General features: G+C 41.2%; 1 protein-coding gene across 6 annotated transcripts; it reads right to left on the reverse strand.

Moving 5' to 3' along the window:
• Nucleotides 1–793: 793 nt before the first annotated feature.
• On the reverse strand, nucleotides 794–16,021 carry hmgcs1 (3-hydroxy-3-methylglutaryl-CoA synthase 1 (soluble)). 6 transcript variants are annotated; one of them, XM_040157299.1, is made up of 11 exons: nucleotides 15,880–16,021; nucleotides 14,005–14,462; nucleotides 13,429–13,554; nucleotides 12,893–13,057; nucleotides 11,749–11,917; nucleotides 10,684–10,854; nucleotides 10,037–10,143; nucleotides 9,786–9,911; nucleotides 9,024–9,181; nucleotides 6,973–7,074; nucleotides 794–1,785 (listed from the first exon to the last, which is right to left on the reverse strand). In XM_040157299.1, exons 2-10 carry the CDS (start codon nucleotides 14,450–14,452, stop codon nucleotides 6,997–6,999), a joined length of 1,548 nt encoding a protein of 515 aa, XP_040013233.1. In that variant the 5' UTR covers nucleotides 14,453–14,462; nucleotides 15,880–16,021; the 3' UTR covers nucleotides 794–1,785; nucleotides 6,973–6,996. The 6 variants fall into 6 exon arrangements, with proteins under 6 accessions (XP_040013233.1, XP_040013231.1, XP_040013235.1 ...); XM_040157297.1 differs by lacking the exon at nucleotides 794–1,785 and adding an exon at nucleotides 2,776–2,816; XM_040157301.1 differs by lacking the exon at nucleotides 794–1,785 and adding an exon at nucleotides 14,713–14,734 and having other exon boundaries at nucleotides 5,778–7,074.
• Nucleotides 16,022–18,879: the final 2,858 nt, after the last annotated feature.

Below are 18,879 nucleotides of genomic sequence, written 5' to 3' on the forward strand. Positions count from 1 at the left end.
GTGAAATCACATTCAGTTCCAGTCTCTGCCTCTGCTCGTGTGGCCAGTGAAGTGACACTGTATTTTTAGGGTGAATATCTTGGTATTTTCTCGTAGTGGGCTGAATGTTCAGTTGTAAGTCAAAGCCACGTGAGTTACCGCAAGCACTTTTATTAAAACAGACTGTGATCAAAAAAAAAAAACAGGGGGTTCCTCTCTCTTTGAAAAATACAGCTGCAAAAAACAAAAAAAAAAAAAAAATAAAAAAAAAAATAATATAAAAAAAAAAAAAAACAGGCCTATCCAGTGTTTAGCACAAGTTGATTACTTGTGTGTGGTGGTGGGGGGGGCGTGCATGTCAATGTGCATGCATGTGCATGATGTTTAGGAGTTATGGGGAGTATGTAAACCAGATATTTTTTTTTTATTTAATTTACAGATGCCCTTAAACGCCTCACACTACATGCAGATGCCAATGCTTTTTTACTTTTTTTTTTTGTTCTTTTTTTCAGTTCTGTTGCCTCTGGCTTGGGCTTACACAACCTCAGTGAAACAGACACTGTGGGAGGCAATGATTTGATCTTATATGCAATTATGATAACATGACATGGAACAGTGTGCCCATGTGTTTTTTTTTGTCTGTTTTTTTCTTTTTTCTTGAAGCTTCCAGAGGGGTGGTGCCTGTATCCTTATTATTGAAACCTGTTAACTTCACGTACTCTGACACAGACTCTGACTATGATGACTAATGTATGACTGTTGAGTGGAATGCTACCTTTCCCTTCCTGACACTAGAATAGGGGTGTCTATACTTACTGGTGGTCCCAGTAGGGGCGGGATCCTACACTGTGCTCAGGTGGAGTCCATGCTTGGTAATACCAAGAAAAAAGGCTGGCCAGATGCATGTGAGGATAACCCACCACCAAATAGTTCAGTAAAGCTTTCCAAAGTATTGGATGTTGTGGACATTCCACTGTTTCAGAAGATACCACAGTGTCTTTGTGCAGAGGAAATTGGGCATTCCAAATTAGAAGGAAGACAGGGGAAAGTTCATAGATAGATATTAAAAAGTATATAAATGAACATGCAAAAGGTCTTTCGATGGTACTGAGCGCACGGTGTTCTGGTGGATGCACCTGGAAAGTTGTAACCAGCGAGATGTGCTTAAGAATGGGTTCTGTAGTCTCAGCTGCTGGGCAATGTTCCTGGGGGTGTTGGTAGTCCCTGAGTTTTGTTTTTCGTGGGGCTGGGTTACCTGTCCACAGCCAAGTGACACACATGTCCTCCTTGATTGTTTTAACCATAAAATAGAAATGTATCAAGGCTATTGATCCTGTAAAGGTTACAATCATCCTCGACAGAAAGCAATTCGGAGAAACACCGCAGCCATTACAAGTTAGAAAAGAGAGTGCAGCATAGCTGGGCGCACATGTGATACGGATAAGGAAAACGTGGTTGATATGTATTTCCGTTTCCTCTGACAATGGCAGAATATTTAAAAATAGCAGAGAAAGAAAAGCATTTCCTAGTGAACTGCTAAGAATGTTGTGAATCTTTGGTTTTAAAACAATATATTGTTCATTTTGATAATGAGTTGTCATTTGGTTTTCACTTCATTCTGCTACGAAAATGATCATATTTATTGATCTGAAGGATATAATTGAAACGAGCATTGGGTTTCAACCGTAACCCTAACCACAACTACCCAACCCTAACCCTAACGGTGATGTGTGATATGAGAGGTCTGGTGTCTTTGGCCTTGAGCTGACGACGAGAGAGGTAGGCTGTCTGTCATCTTTACAAATCCTGTGTGAAATAGAATAAAACACAACAGTAAGCAGGTGCAAACGGTCTACCGTCAGACAACCGAATGAGCAGAAACAGTTCTTTCAAATACTACATTCCTTTACTTTTTTTCATATTTTGTTTTGTCTTATGCTAAAATCGTTTAATTCATTTTTGCCCTCATCAATCCACACTCAATACCCCATAATGACGAAGCAGAAACAATTTTAGTAATGTTTGCAAATTTATTAAAAAGGAAAAACTGAAATATCACATTGACGTAAGTATTCAGACTCTTTGCTATGACACTTGAAATTTAGCTAATTTTTCCCATTTCTCTTGATCATATTTGCGCTCATTCTACACCTTGACTGGAGTCCATCTGTGGTAAATTCACTGTATTGGACATGGTTTGGAAAGACACACACCTCTCTATATAAGGTCTCACAGCTGACAATGCATATCAGAGCAAAAATGAAGCCATGAGTTCAAAGGAACTGTCTGCAGAGCTCAGAGACAGGATTGTGTTGAGCCACAGATCTGGGGAAGGCTATTAAAAAAAAAACCATTCTGCTGCATTGAAGGTTCCCAAGAGCACAGTAGCCTTGACATTTGGAATGACCAGGGCTGTTCCTAGAGCTGTCACCTAGGTAAGAGAGGTTAATGAGAACCCGATGGTCACTCTGGCTGAGCTCCAGAAGGAGAAGGACAACCATCAGTGCAGCACTCCACCGAACTGGGCTATATGGCACAATGGCCAGATGGAAGCCTCTCCTCTGTGAAGGCACGAGAGCCACTCGGAGTTTGCAAATAAGCAGCTAAAGGACTCTCAGACTGTGGGAAACAAGGTTCGCTGGTCTGTTGAAACCAAGATTGGACTGTTCAACCTCAATTCTTAACATTATGTCTTAGAATTTTCATGGAGGAAACCAGGCACCGCTCAACACCTGCCCAATACCATCCCGGTGGTGAAGCAGGGTGGTGGCAGCATCGTGGTGTGGGGGTGTTTTTCAGCAGCAGGGACAGGGAGACTGGTCAGGGTTGAGGGAAAGCTGAACAGAGCAAAGTAAAGAGACATCCTTAATGAAATCCTGGTCCAGAATGCTCAGGACTTCAGACTGGGCTGTAGGTCATTCTCCAGACTGGATTAAATACACATAAAAAATACCACCACGGGTCCAGCGGCTATGTAGCATCTTTCTGGCCCCTCTAACCCTCTCCATGATCACAGACTGAGGGTGTTGTTACTAAGCTGTATTTATGTCGATTGTGTCAGATGACTTCATGATTGCAACAGTGATTTACAGAAACCTGTCTCCTCAGAACGACAGTACAGAAGATTGTGTTTGCCTGTTAGCAGGTACTGTTATGCTAATGAGCTACGATGCCATCACTTTTTATGATCATTTGCCAAGTTGTTTATCTTTGCCATAGAACAGGAGGAGCTGGGTTCAGAGCTTTTTATGATTGTTAAATGTATGACAAGTCCTTTGTAGTTTTTATGTCTTTTTTTTTTTTTTTTGGTACTTGTTTTTAGATTATAGAGTGTGTGTGTGTGTGTGTGGTGGGGGGTTATGATATGTCACTGTGGCAGGAAGAATGGGGATACGCTGTGTGGCCAATATTTTGGCTTTCCTGCACCTTCACTGTGTGTGAGTGCTCTCAGCATTGGGATGAAAATCAAAATCTCTTTTGGATAAGTTACTTTAACCTCAGTACCATGTAAACACATGATAGTGGCATAAACATTTCAGAACATTCTTTCTAAATCATTTGTTGTTTTCATGATTATGATTTATTGGTGAAAAATATAATCATACACACACACACACACACACACACACACACACACACACAAACAACACTTGTTGAAAGTCCATTTATTCTGAATCTACACGTTTACACAAAGTGTCTGGATAAAATTCATCAGCTGAGACATCCATTCATTCATATCTGTACAGCATAAATAATCTTACAGTTTGTACTGTACATTACCATCAAAACAGGTAAAGATCATGTGACCTCTGAGACAGGCCCTACAAACATGTATTGTCACAGTCATACCAAGAACACTCACAGGAACACGGTGTGTGTTTGTGATGCTGGTGTGAGCAGGGCCTGACTCCAGAGGAACCAAGTCTGACTGTACAATTAAAAAGTATATCTGTACATTATTAGAGGAAAATCTTTGTCTGTTTACACTTCATACATGCTTGTTGTAAGGCTTCTCAAGAATGTAGTCACCTTGACATCGACTGTCCCAAACCCTCTGATCTCTGGTTGCCCGTTTACGAACTGGTTCAAACATTACACGGGAAAAGGAACACATCAACACTGTTATTTTAAGGCTAATGTCTTCTGCCTGAGCTCTCTGTTCCAACAGCTGTTTTGTCCCCCCCACTGCAGCCATTGTCAATCATTGTCACTGTTCAACAGGAAAAAACAACCACACTGATACCAAACCCACTGAGAACAAAATAAGAATTTGCTGTAATGATAAGACATGACACTGTTTGGTTGTATATGTTGCACTTCACTCTCCTGACCTCTAACCTGATCAAACAAAGCCCTGGGGCGTTAAGGCTTCAGTATGAATTCCTGTGTTTACACTGCAACACAGTGCAACACAGTGCAGTTCACATTCAAAGCAGCCGTGACACAGGTTGATGTGAATGTGCTGCAGTTTGGTGTAATGATGAGCGACGACTCAAACATAACGATCATTACCTGACAATGTGCTTTCAAAACATAAACAACTCTTGCATAAAAAAGGTCCGTAACTGTCTGATATAGCGTACATACCCTTAAAGGTGCAATCTCTACTATGTTACTGACTCTGTGCACAAAACAAACACATTGTATCGCTGGACCGCCGTGATTCAGTGGCTGCTTCAAAGCTATGAATGAGGCAGAGCCAGTACAGCTCATTATTTGCTGGGGATGCTCTGGATTCCCTGGTCCCTCAACTCTCCACCTCTGCCTGTGCAAACAGTTTAGTGTTTGGAAAACCAGAGTAAAAACTGGAGCAGTGCTGTATTATATTTTTAGGACAGGTGAGGAACAGATGAATGTTAATATGACACAGGTCATATTTACACTTTGTTTCAGATTATTGGCCCACCACTCTGAAACTAATGCAGTCCCTTCATCAGAGGGACTAGGGTTCAACCCATCTAGGGTTCAGTTTGTGCTGAAATTTCAGTTGTTATAGAAAGATGGCGATTCAACGTAATGGTCATACATTACACAGAGAAGTGTTTAACATGTAGTCTGCCCTCATTCGTATAAATGGGCTGAACAAAATGTTATAAACACCTGCAGTATAACAATTCTGCATTGCACAGCACCAAACAAATTATAAGCTTGATGAAGGGAGGATTTATTACAGGACTGTTGGATTAGCCTGCATTAGTTTTAGTTTGGTGGACTCTGGAGCCTGATTGTACTCAGCGCAGATGTGGGTACCTGCAGTGTGTCAGGTAGACTTCCTAAGCATTGCGATGATACGCAGCCCTACATCTTATCAATGAAGGACTTCATGTTTCCCAAATACTGGTGACTTTAAAATATGAGTCAAAGCCAAACATAAATCATATTTAAAGAGTCTAGCAATGTAATACTGTCACTACTAAAAACAGCCACATTTTGCGGATTGCACCTTTAAAGGATGACACTGGTGTACTGTATTTCTTTTAGTTGATGCCGGCTTAGAAAAGTCTAAACCCACCGATGTTGGCCACACTCTACTGTGCGTTCTACAGCCGAGTAACATTACAGGAAGAGGAACTCACAGACACGCTGCAGCGTGACAACTGCGGTAGACAATGCTGTCATGGCTATGTTTTCAACTAGCTTAATTTCTCCATGATGATAAACTGGGACTGTACATGTAACTACACATGTGGCGGTGATAAAGCAAAGACATTCCTTTTGGGAAAATTTGGGCTGCAACTGATAATTATATCCAATATAATCATGTAATCCCATCTGATCATCTGTAAAAACATAAAAAAAAAAAAAAAAAATATCCAGCTAAAGAATCCTAGGTGACATCTAGCTTTGCACGACCAACAGTCAAAACCCCAAAGAGATTCAGTTTACTATTATTTTAAATAGGCAGACTTTTTTTCTATTGAGAAGCTTAAACCAGAGAATGATGGACATTTTTTTGCCTGGTTAAATGATGAAACCATTATCAGACATATTCTGAGAAATTACTCATTGATGAAACAACTACTTGTTTCATCAACAGACAAAAATATAAAGTGTTACAGAGTGTGCTGCAACATTGGGGTTGCAGTGCATCTCCTCAAGCTGTTTTACTACAGACGTTGAAACAGTCAGAGTTGATGACTTTGGAAGGTGAAGCGAACCTGACCTAGAACAGCAGCAGCTACTCACTCAGTGGGTTTAGACATTTCTTGGCACTAAGAGGCAAATAGAAAAACTAACATGTATCTATGGAGCAGAACTGGTCCTCTGTTTAAATATGAGACTACATGAGCTCAGCTACAGCAGTCGACAGCAGTTTAAAGTGCCAGCTACTCCAACCAGTGTGTGCAGAAGCCTCCTGGGCGGAACATCACCTGTTCCTGATGTTTGGTCTCAGGCTCACGTGATGAAACTGCAAGTTTCCTGCAGAAAACTGACCAGATCTCTTCATAGAAAACGGAGGTATTGAACACAAACATCAGAGTGGGGGTACGAGCTCTGTCTCACACTGGCTAACCACGGCGGCGGCAGCAGCACTACTCTGATACAAAAACACAGTTGAGGCCCAATTCCCTTTGTTCTTTTACTCAGGAGGAGGCCTGAAGCCACATTAATGATGTTAATTTCCTCTTCCTGTCGATGGCTGCAAGCTGCCAGGAAGAAGTCTGCTTGTTTAACTCAAACATATGCCTGTGCTCATAAACAACTATCCATTTTGCAAAAATGCAAAACGATGAAAATAGTGATGATGATGAATGTGATGAAAATAGACAGAAAACTTCATATGTGACCACAGAGTCTGACAGTATTATAGGTGGACAACAGGGGGATGATGGGAAGGGTACAGGCAGGGCACAGGAGCATCTCCAGCTGTCCACAGGCCTCCACTCAACACTTTATTGACACACTGCTCCGACCTAATTAAGTTTAATGTACAAGGATTTGGGAGGTGATACTTCTGACCTCTAGAGTTTTCTAGTTAGTAGAGTTTGATACCTCTCAGAGGTAAGCTGAGTGCTCTCAGTTGCTGACGGCAGCCTCAGGGCTTGCGTTGGCTGCAGGGATGCGAGGCATCTTCTTGGCTGGACTCGGGATGTGCTAGAGGAGGAAAGCAGACCGTAAACATCACGACCGAACTCTTGATTTATAAAGCACCCGATACTTCAATTCTCATTTGCTGCTACGTTATGAACCGTCCAGACCTCCCAGATGATCTGAAAAGGTCTGCTTACTTATAGTCCATACTGAGCATGGAGAAGCGGCTCCGTGTTTATGTTCCACATATCTTTACAAACTCCAAGAAAACTTAAGAGCTGCTCCAACTCTCACTTCATTTCAGGTCAGGGCTGGACTTTTCTCTTTTTGTCTTTTATTAAATTAAATTTGGGACTATTTATTCATATTTCACACTGCACTGTAATTTCTAATTCTACTGTTTATTCTGTTTTATTCTATTTGAGCTTGTTTTTATCTTCTGTTTTACTTTACTCTTTTAAAATGTTATATGTCTTTATATTTTCTTGTGTTTCTTTTACATATTGTCTTATTGCCTCTCCGTCTTATGCAAAACACTTTGAATTGCCTTGCTGGAAGATGCTGTACCACTAAACTTGCCATAAATACGTGAGACAACACTGAAATACACAGTGAGTCATAGCAGCATTTAGACAGACAGTACTGGAAAGCAGACTGAAGGACTTCAGCTGCGAACCAAGGATGGATATAGTTTGATGTTTTTCAATGGCTTGTATTTACCTCAACTGTAGACAGAAGCAGACCTTTATTTGAAACAGGTTTATATTATAGACAGGCCTTTATTTCTTGTTAGTACTTAATATGAAGCCTCCCTGTTTTCTGACCTGGCTGATCCGGTTCGAAACTGCCTCCATGTTTACTTGTTGTTATAATAAAGTCGGTATAACGAACATTTCCACAGCACTAATTCCTTTAGTACAACAGCCATTTCATATTCACCACTCCGTCGCTTGCAGCTTCTTCTCGCTAACACAAATACTGTTTTCGTTTACTAAATATTTCCACTCGCTTCTACTTTGCCAGTTTGTGTCAGTCAATTAATGAAACGCAGCTTTTCCTTCCTGCAGCTGTTTCAAATTAAAAGCCTTTGGCAGCTCAAAGGGCATAATCCATCTTCTTTCTAACAGGCTCTTACTTTGAAACAAATGCAGGACATGTTGACTTTGATGGTAATTTGAAGGGGACATCCAGTGATTCTCCGCCTCAGTATGCGGTGTGAAAACAGTAGTATGAAACCTTTCGTGTCTCTAAAGTGTGATGTCAGATACACGTTCTCAAGGGATGTCACTTTAGTCAGTGTCGGTTGGGTCTGGAGACTACAAGTTTGCAAAGTAAAAATGATGACTGAATGAATACAGTATCTGAGTCAGAAAGAAAAACTCAGTACAACATGCTGATGGAATTAGTGCTGCAGAAATGTATATTATGAGTTCACCTTTTGACGTATTACAGTGCACGTAATTCAACGCCTCCTCAATCTTCCAGCTTTTGTATGAAAACTTTAGTTTCATCCTGAATGTCTGCCTTTGTTAACTATAAATAGTTAGAAAACATCGTTGATTTAACAATATAAGTAAAAAATTTCAAATGCATCAATGTATGACGTCTCAAAAGGATTATTCTGGTTTATTACACTAATTTTCTAGTTTGTCGATAATTTCTATCAGTAGCAATTTGATGTCTGATTGTCTGACTGCTCCTGTTTCTAGACCCGATTTCTTTTTAGTGATGTTACTTTGTTTCCAGATTTCAGCTATTAACTTGTTGAGTACAATGTTGATATTACTGATAGAAATAATGGACAAAGCTGTAATATATAAGACCAAAGTTGTTATGAGCCACAAATATAAGAAAACACAAAGTCGGATTACACCAGCTCATCATCACTTTGTACCACCTGCTGGTCATCCACTGTGCTTACGGATATAAAATCTGATTATGAATTCCTTTAATCTATATTAGTTATAATGATATAAAGTAGGAAACTGCCCTAATGTTTATTCCTCCTGTACCTCGGTGGCATTGCTGGAGCGAACAAGTTCTGGCTCTGCTGGCACGTCATGGTCCAGAGGCCTGCGGGCGTATTCCCTGCGGTGTTTGTCATCCACTCGCGTCAAGTACCATGTCCCTGGGAACAGCTCCTCCACTGAGCCTCGAGGGACGTAGCTGGCTGTACGGAGAGATTGGGAAAAAATGGTCACAGTGACAGCAAGCAGTGTGGAATGGAAGACACTAAATATTAGGTCAAGTCCCATTTGTGAGATGAACTCAGTGAGCGCCAACACCATCTCAAGGATCCTGTGGCCAGAGTTTAGGCCAGTGCACAGCCTTCTTAACTGGGACAGGACTCTTTGGGAAGTTTGACTGGATTAGACTTTGATGCTTGGGCTCGCAATTTGATTCAAATCCATTCTTGTTTCGATAACACGGATACCACTTCATCAGTGCTTTTATTATTAAATGTTTTCTAATGACTGCACTGTTCACAACACTGTAGAAGCTTAACACCATTATGTTTCTAATGATTCTAGTTACCTTCACTTTTCTCATGAAAAACTCTCCAACACACTTTTCTGTGCTTTACTTTTCTATGTTTGATGGCATTTTGAAAAAGGCCCAGCATTTACATTTTTGGACATAATGTGCATTCATGGCGTTGGAAACTTTTGGTAAGCTATGGTTTGGCCATTACCATTAACCCTGGTGTCTTTAAACTGTTTTTTGTTTTTTTTTTTCAGAATCAGACATGAGCAGCAGTGGCAGCAGGCTCATACCTAAGTGGTGAGTCTCCTCTCTCAGCTTCATGTTCTCAGAGAAGACGGCAGGTGAAACCTTCTTCCTTGAGTCCAGTCTGACCTGAAGGTCACTCAGACTGGACACAAGTTTGTCCAGACTAGATCCTGACACAAACAATAAACAAATCACATGGAAGAACGCACTATCATTTTTTTCTACAATTGTATAATATCTATATATTCTGATTTCATCCACATTACACAACTGAAGTGAACCATGGCTGACTTACCGGGTGTATGGTCCTGTGTGACTCGGAGAGAATAGAGAGTAGCAGCAAATCCTGAACCATAGGAGAAAACTCCAATCCTCTGTCCTGCTATCTGGGAAGGTGTGTGTCTACAACACAGAGGCAACAAAAATTCTCCTTACGTACTACTACATACTACAACACGGACATTCTGTTGTTTCAGGTTATTTCAATCAGCCATGCCAGCATCTTGGAGTGTGAGAGGGTCACTTTGCAGCCCAAGAGTAGATAGTTTGTAGTGACTTTGCTGAAAAATTGAGATTCAATGTCCTTTTTTGTTAAGTTACCGTAAGCTGCAGTAATACAATACTGTTGTGCAGGATATATTAAAAATAATCTTAAAATGTGTTCATCTTTAGATGTAATATGGGTATTAGGTAAACGTGAGAAGTTGGGGAGCATTTCTGTGCCAGCTGGTAGAATAGAACTAAATGAAGGACCAAAATAGAAATAAGTCTAGGACTTTCCTTTGACATTATGACATTTTTTTTCCAGGTAAGTTGGTATTCACAAATTCCTGAATAGAATGACTTTGACTTCCTGCCTCTTGAGCATGTGGTTTAATAACTTGCCGGGTTACAGTAAATGAATGGATGAAAGTCAGAGAAAACTCAGACACTGAGACATACTGTGCAATGAGTGATGTCAGGCAGCCGTAGACAGAAGGGGTGTACATGTTTCCGTTCTGGTTGGAGATCAGCAGGGACGGCTTGGTCTTCCTCTCAAACAGATCTGCACTGGCCTTCATGAAGGCCTTCTCCACATCGCGGTCAAAGTAGGTCTCTTCTGGCTGTACATCTCTGCCACACACACACACACACACACACACACACACACACACACACACACACACACACACACAAACACACACATACACGATTAGCGACAGAATCACAACAAATGTTTTGTTTGTGTTGCCATAGAATAACTGATTTGTACTTGGACATATTCCAAGGAGTTATGTCAAGGGTTTTGTATCTCCGTGCAGATAGTTGTGGTTTTATTTTATTCAGGTTCTGAGATACCTGTCACTGATTTTTCTCCCTCTACCACCAATGAGAGTTAAAAAAGTCAGCGGTAGTGCATCAACAATGTCCCAATTACTTTAAATCAATAGCACACACTACTGACAGTTTTCACAGGGACCATTTCTCTACTATAAAGTAATTGACATGTTTACACGGACACATTGTTAACTGCAATGTATAAATTCTTATCACTGAAATGGTAAACCTATGAACTGGACAGTACATCAAACTATCACCTCCTGATAATGATAAAAGTACTACCAGAGGGACATTTCAGGAAGTGAGCTCAAGCAGTAAAATATGTTTATCACCAGACTCCAGTTTAATGGCTGTTAACTGTAACGACAGCGTTCGACCATAGCTGGTAAGGAGCAGATTTAAAGTGGATGAGGCAGACTTGTTCACCATCATGGATCAACAACTGTCAAGATACTGACAGACCACATCAATACTGAAATTAGGCCTGTGACTGGGAGCATAACTTTACTTATCTCTTTACACACAGAGAGGAACTTTAGAATCTATCTTAAGACAGCAACTACTCTGCTTTCCAAAATGTGGGAGTGCTCCTTTACTGAGATCCTTTATTGTCCTTTAATCAAGAGGCTTGTTAAGTCAAAGGACCAAAACCCTGTCTGCTGTCCAGCGGTTTTATTTTGAGTGTACCTGAAGGCGTCAAGGCCTGTGAAGGGTCCTGTCTCCGTGTTGGGGCTGGGGTGGCTCAGAAAGTCGTTCAGCATCAGTCTGGCCAACGACTTTTGCACCAGCTTGCAGTACGGGGAGTGAAAGACTAGATAGCCAAAGTCCTCCAGGCTGAAGCGCTTCTCTGACCCCTCTGTCAAAAAGAAGAACGATTAGACTATATAAGCCTAGAAAACACAGTTTCCTGTTTTAAACGATTGTTACTTGCTTTTTCTGGTCTGAAGAATTCCTAACACACTTTTCTATTTCACTGGCACAGCTGGACAGTGCAGTGAGAACAATTTTCAACCCAACACCACCACTTGGCCTTGCTCTGCTTTGTCTGCATACAACTCCCATCTTGCTCCCCCTCTCCTCACCTCTGAACCATGCACACTGTGCCAGGTACAAAAATACCAAAGTAACAAAGCTCATTTCGAGGTCAAGAACACACCAACACGTCAAAGAGCTGATGCGCTTTGCCTTTGTGCTGTCATGGAAACACGGGCCATTATATCAACTCAAAAGTGTAGAGCTTGACATGTAGTGCTGTTTATGAATGGTTTATAATGTGTCTTTAATGGATTCATGTTCTCAGATAATGTACAAGTTGACAGATCAGGTTAAAGGCTCATCTCATTAAACTACTTTATGGTCACTGAATGTAAGTAAACCTCTTAGAACAGCATACAGGTAACATTCTAAACCCTCTTAACTAATTAGTTTATTATCCGGCCAGTCCCTCCACTACACTCCCTCCATATGCATGGCAGAAACAGCACCTTTCCAACAGAATGGTACTTTGACCATCAAATACAAATAGGTAAAGAAGATGCACTAGATCATTACTGTCAACTGTGATGTAACAACTGCTCTTATTATGTAGTAATATGAGGCATTTTTCTGCGGGAACCTTAGTTCTGTGTCTGTAGGTGTCTTAAAAAGTAAGATGAGTGAGCCATACACATGCACACCTTTCTTGTCCAGGTGCTGAGAAACCTGTGATACCTCTTCACCTGATGAACAGCTAATTTGGGCTCATAAAGGTTTTAATTTTTCTAACTTTAAGAAGAATATAAAACAAGACTACATGGAACAATGAAATGTTGGAGGATCAGTTTAAACCCACCTCTCTGCCACTGTGCGTGGATCTTGTTGCGATACACAGAGTAGCAGCGGTCCAAGGCACTCAAGTAGCACTCTATCGACAACTTGCCGTCCACCACAGGGTACTCCGACACCAGGTCTGGCTTGTAGAAGTCATATGCATGCTGCATGTGAGTTCCTCGCAGACCTGCACCATAGCCACAGTAGTTGTCAGCAATACACTGATACCACATTGAACACACACTCAATTGATGATTGCGCTGTCCGTATCTAGAAGCCAAAAACACATCTTTTCACAGTTTAATATTAACAAAAAACAAACTGAGAGCCTGGCTCTTATAGACAGGTTGCTTGCAAGTGTCTGGCAATTGTCATCTGAGTACTGAACAGTTAAGCAGATTAAATGCAAACTTGGGTGACTTGGTGCAAAAGTTAAGTGTCAGTAAACATCCAGATGATGGGATCAGGGAAATAACAGTGGGGTCAGTTGAGTCGGTCATTGAAGAGTGCTACCTGACAAACTGAGCACAAGAGACAAACAGCCGTCAGTTAACTGACCTCGTTCAAAGGCCAAAGGAGCATTAGGCCCAACCAGCATGGCCACTGCACCAGCACCCCCTGTAGGCCGGGCACTTCCTGTGGCGTACACGGCAATGTCTCCCGCTACCACCAAAGCATAACGCCCTGCAGAGAGGAAACATGAGGAATGGGAAAGAGTGGCTCATTTTTAAAAACAATACACACAAACCCCTTCCCTAAAATGGAATCATCAGCCCAGTGGCATTAATTAAATCAGAAACTATTTGATGATGAATTATTGTTTTGGGCATTTTTAAGTACAAATGCCAACATTTTGAAATGTATCAACTCCTAAAATATGAGGATTTGATGAATTTCTTTGTTGTGCATGACAGTAAACTAAATATTTTTGGGTATCGGACTGTTCGGACTGCAATTTGAAAACACTACATTGGATTGTTGGAAATTATAAACAGGGTTAGAGTTTTTTATGGATAAAACTAAATAACTAAATCAACAACTAAATATTCAGCAAATTAATTAATAATGAAAATAATTGTTAGTTGCAACTCTAGAAAAGACATCAACATATATTAACACAAGTTTGCTACTCACCATCCCATGAGCTTGACTCCACCCAGTTGACAGCATTGAAGAGTGCTGCTGTCCCACCATAGCAGGCATTTGTGGTGTCAATGCCCTCCACATCTGTATTGCCTGAGTCCTCAAACAGCTGCATGATGACTGTCTTGACAGACTTTGACTTGTCAATGATGGTCTCGGTGCCGACCTCCAGTCGACCCACGCTGTCGTAGGACAAGCCATTCCTCTCCATTAGTCTCTGGACCACAGTCAGGCACAGAGAGTTGATGTCTTCGCGGTCTGAGCAGAAGCCCATGCGAGCCTGGCCCAGGCCCACGGTGTATTTACCAGCTGACACCCCGTCAAACTTTTCCAGCTCAGCCTGGTCCACATACTGGGCCGGGAAGTACAGTTCCATTGCAATGATACCCACATCTTTGGGCCATGGTCCCAAGCAACTGATTGGGGCTGATCCAGGCATCCTGAACGGGCTGAGGGGGGGTGTCATATTCAGCATTATATTCATTTGACAAATGTACTGTATGTTGTTAGTGTTGCAGTACTAAAAATTTGAAATGTCCACATGAATTAATCAACTGCCTGCGACGTGCATTCTGAATTCAAGGGGTGGTGGTTACATACACACACAACGCTACTCAAAGCCGCACATGCACAGCCAACAGTTCCCAAAACGTAAACAACTGTAATAACATTAAGTAGGTCAAAGTGCATGCTACGTACTCTGCTTGAAGAATAGCAGCCACTAGTTACGTCCATCCAGACAGTTAAAAGTGACGCACCATACCGGAGCAGCAGCCACCCCAGGGTCGCATCAAAAAGGAGAACACCATCAAGCAAACTAGCTTTTTGTTTATTTGGACATATTTTATAAAACTGTAGTTTGATAACTCCCCAGTAAACGAGAACCAAGCTAATAGCACTGGAGCGTGAAAGCAATACGAACCGTTAGACATTAAGTTTGTGTTGTTGTGGCGTCATTTCGCTAGCTGATGTAAGGTTATAGCTATCTGGCAAGGTTACTGAGATCACTGACCACTTAGCATGTTAGCCAAGATTCGTTGCGCTAGAAGTATGACACTTAGTGCGGTGACTGAGATGCTGATTACCTGCCTGCTTTACTTGACGTTAACACACACACACCAAACACATGCCATCAGTTAACAAAACCGACAGCAAACAAATACAACGCTAGTCGCGTTAGCTAATTAAAAATACATAAGCGGGGAATTTTCAGAACTAACGCTAGCTAGGTTAATGTAGCATCTATAACGTAAAGTTTGACAGCTAGCTGTTGGCTGTCATACTAATTATTACACGTACCTGAACAGCTACATAAAGCTTGTGTTGGGGAAACAGACACCACATAAAAACACAGAAGAGTAAAACTGGGTGAAAGGTCAACGGGATTTCCTGGAACTTAAGTCGTTGACCGGTATCAAAATCTGTGACCTGTTAGACGGACACCCTGATGGGTAGGTTGGGCAAGGAAAAATTGGTTTATAGCTTAAAAGAGTAAGGCCACCGAATCTGGACACCGAAATTGATGGGTTATAATACGGAGTAATAGCATGATTTCAGCCACAGTGAGATGGCTACCCGGACCAAATAGCTGACGGACCCGCTTCCTATCCAACTCATGGAGCTAGGTTTTACCTCGAGCTACCGGGTTTAAAGCTAGCTGACTTGTGTCTTATGATGTTTCTCTAGCAGCAATCTGCTAGCTAACTTAACGAAAGCCCTGATCCAGCCTCTCTGATTCAAGTTAAACATTTCAAACAGAAAACCGAAACAAGCACAGTTAAAAACGAAACAAACACGACTTGACACTGATTTTCTTATTTGGAATCAAAAATCATGGCGCCGCAGGGCGCACATAATGTTTCTCACCTGTGTGTGAAGTTAACTGATGGTGACAGTTACTACTCCTGTGTTATTGGTGTCCAGCCCGGCACAAGTGTATTTATATATGACAATGACAGCGCAGTGTACACCCTGTACTACAGCACCTGGCCTCTTGTCCAATCACAGCTCACACACAACATGCGGCGCTACAAGGTCCCGCAGGTTTCCAGCCAATCGGGTTTTAAGAATCGCAACCACGCGCCACAGCCGTAACGGCGGTCCAATAGTGTTAGATGTACGATGTCTGGTGAGAGAGAAGGAGCCAATCAGACTGTGAAATTAATTCCTGGCGTGGCAGTGGTACAGGGCAGCGTGTCCATGGCAACATGCATCCATTCATACAGTCAGTGGCTGTGCTGTCAGGTACACACAGTGGTGGAGGAAGTATTCAGAGCTTTACCTCAAGTACAAGCACCAATACAACAGAGTAAGAACACTCCATTACAATTGTCATAAGTGTTAAGTAAACGTCCTTCATTCAAAATAATATTTAAGCAGCCTAAAAATATGAAAGTATTGTCAGCTAAATGTAATTAAATTACCACAGTCAAAGTACTTGTTTTTCAGGAAAACGTCTCTGACTCATGGATGGATTACTGAGTGGGCCTAATGGGCACCGGTCAAGGGCCCCAAGAGGTCAGGGTTCCCAAGGGCCAGAGCCTCTGTGTAGAGTGACTGTTAATATTTCTTTTTTGAAAGTCACAGAACTCAGTTACAAGACACACAACAACTACATAGAGATGTAAAACAATCCCAAAGAGATGTAAAACAACCCGAAGGAGACAAAAAATGACCACAGAGACACAAAACAATCCCAAACAGAGACGTAAAACAACCAAAAGAGAAGAAAAATGACCACAAAGAGACAGTGTAGGGGTCCTATATAGGAGGGGGGAGGGCCTTCTACTTGTCCGTGCCCAGGGGCCCCTGTTCTCATAATCAGTCCATGCTGTGACTGATATTTGATTTTATCTGACACTTTTAGCTGCTAGAGAGGGAGCTGCTTTTAAGTGGTTTCCAGCGGGTTCCAACCCAGGGGTTTGGCCTTTCCAGAGGGCCACTATATATGTAAATCGGAGGGGTCGTCAGATGGAACAGGAAAGAAGAAGAAGAAGAAGAAAAAAGTTCTCATATTCAAATTGGTTTTCAGTTTTTCGACTTTACTCCAATCTTCGTTTTTTTGTGGAATTTTGGATAATTTGACCTCTTTGGGCCTCAGTTATTTAAATCCCTGCCTTGTTTTAATTTCTCTTTGGTGGAACTGCTAACAACTCATAGACATCTGAGTCAGTTTTTACCAACCAGACACTTTTTTATAAAAGAGATCACAAGTCAAAAGGGTTGGAAAATTCTGGTTTAATGCTTAAAGTGCTCTGTATTTTATACATTTGAAATTTTTTCCTTTTAATGCAAAAAGTTAACCTGAAAAGTAGCTGTCAGATGCCCTCTGAAGTGTAGTGGAGTAGATATTATCTATAGTTACGTAAAAGTGAAATATTAACGTAAAGTACAAGTAACTCAAAATTGTATTTTAGTACAATGGGGGTAATTGTACTTAGTTACGTTCCACCACTGGGTACTAATACTGCAAGCACTCTGTTCCAAAGAGATGTTATCAAATTCCTGTTGAATCCTACAGTTGAATAGAATTACAAAGGAGGAGTTGCTCAGTGACTGCAAGGAAAGAGGGGAAGGAAAGAATGCAGTCTGGTGGTGCTTCTACAGCAAAAAATAGCACAAACTCCTGCGAATAGTGAGTCTAGATCAGTAAATATTTGAAAGTGAGGGCGGTTTCACAGAATCCCTCTCAGAGATAGGTTCTGGGGGAGGTGGGTTGCCCACCTCTGATTAGATGGCATCAGCATTCTTTTTTCTAACACACATTTCATGACGTAAAGTCCAAACGGTGGACTCTATGTCAGCATTGGCCTTGCAAGATTCAGAATGATTTAAAACAGTAGATGGCGCGTTGAGATATTTTTCAACCAATGAAATGCTGACTTTACAACCGTTATAACAAGTGTCTATAGCAACACCAGCATTGAGGTGTTGCATCACAGTACAGTCGTATCATTTAGTTTATAGCTCAAGAAACACGTTGAAGTGTGCAGTGACTCTTTAAAGAGAAGGCTGTCCCAAATGGCAGCCTGCCACAGATATGGTGCAACCTGACATTAAGCCATATTGTACTGCTTGTCCCACTGGCACTGTCATATCAATCGCAATATGTTTTCCTTGTTTTTGTTTGTGTAAATGTGAAACGGTAGTCGAGATGACATTTGACAAATTTCTTAAAATGTTGCATAAACCAAACAATATGAAATTTTCCAATAAATTTAGAGTAAGTATGATCATCTAAAGTATTATTTAAAGTCAAGTATGTAGAAATAACTTGTGAAACTCAAAAATATTAATAGCTGCTGTTTTACAGACAAACTGTATCAGGATTCTGCAACTGCATGGTACATTTCTCAACTCAGATTAGTTCAAAACTGATTCTGGTGGATAATTTAGGAGAGACTTGACAATTTGTCATTAACATTGCCTCCACAACAGAAAACGACAAACAGCAATATTTTTTTTTCCTAGTGTGAATCCAACACAAAGACCACTTAGAGCACAGCAAGTGGAGTGTTGGTCCAATCGAGACCAGGATGGTTGTATAGAGCCTATTATAAATGACTCATGATAATGACAAGTGCAGTTTCCATATGCATTTTTCTCGTTCATTCTTGGCTTCGCCAGATGAAAATATTGTGCTGGCTCTATTCAGCTAATGCTAAAATCCCAACAGCTAATCTGTTAGTGAATCAAATAACTTAATTTTATAAGAAGTTTGCTCCGATTGTTTTGCTGCAGTTGCTGCAATGGAGCCTTCACTAATATTATTAGTTCCACCTGTACTCTACCTGTCATGTCAAGTTAAATGTCTGCTGTGAAAAAGGTCAATGAATCTGAATCATGTTGGATCCATAAAGAAACAAA

Source organism: Xiphias gladius, chromosome 20 (assembly GCF_016859285.1).
Source record: "Xiphias gladius isolate SHS-SW01 ecotype Sanya breed wild chromosome 20, ASM1685928v1, whole genome shotgun sequence".
NCBI lineage: Eukaryota > Metazoa > Chordata > Actinopteri > Istiophoriformes > Xiphiidae > Xiphias > Xiphias gladius.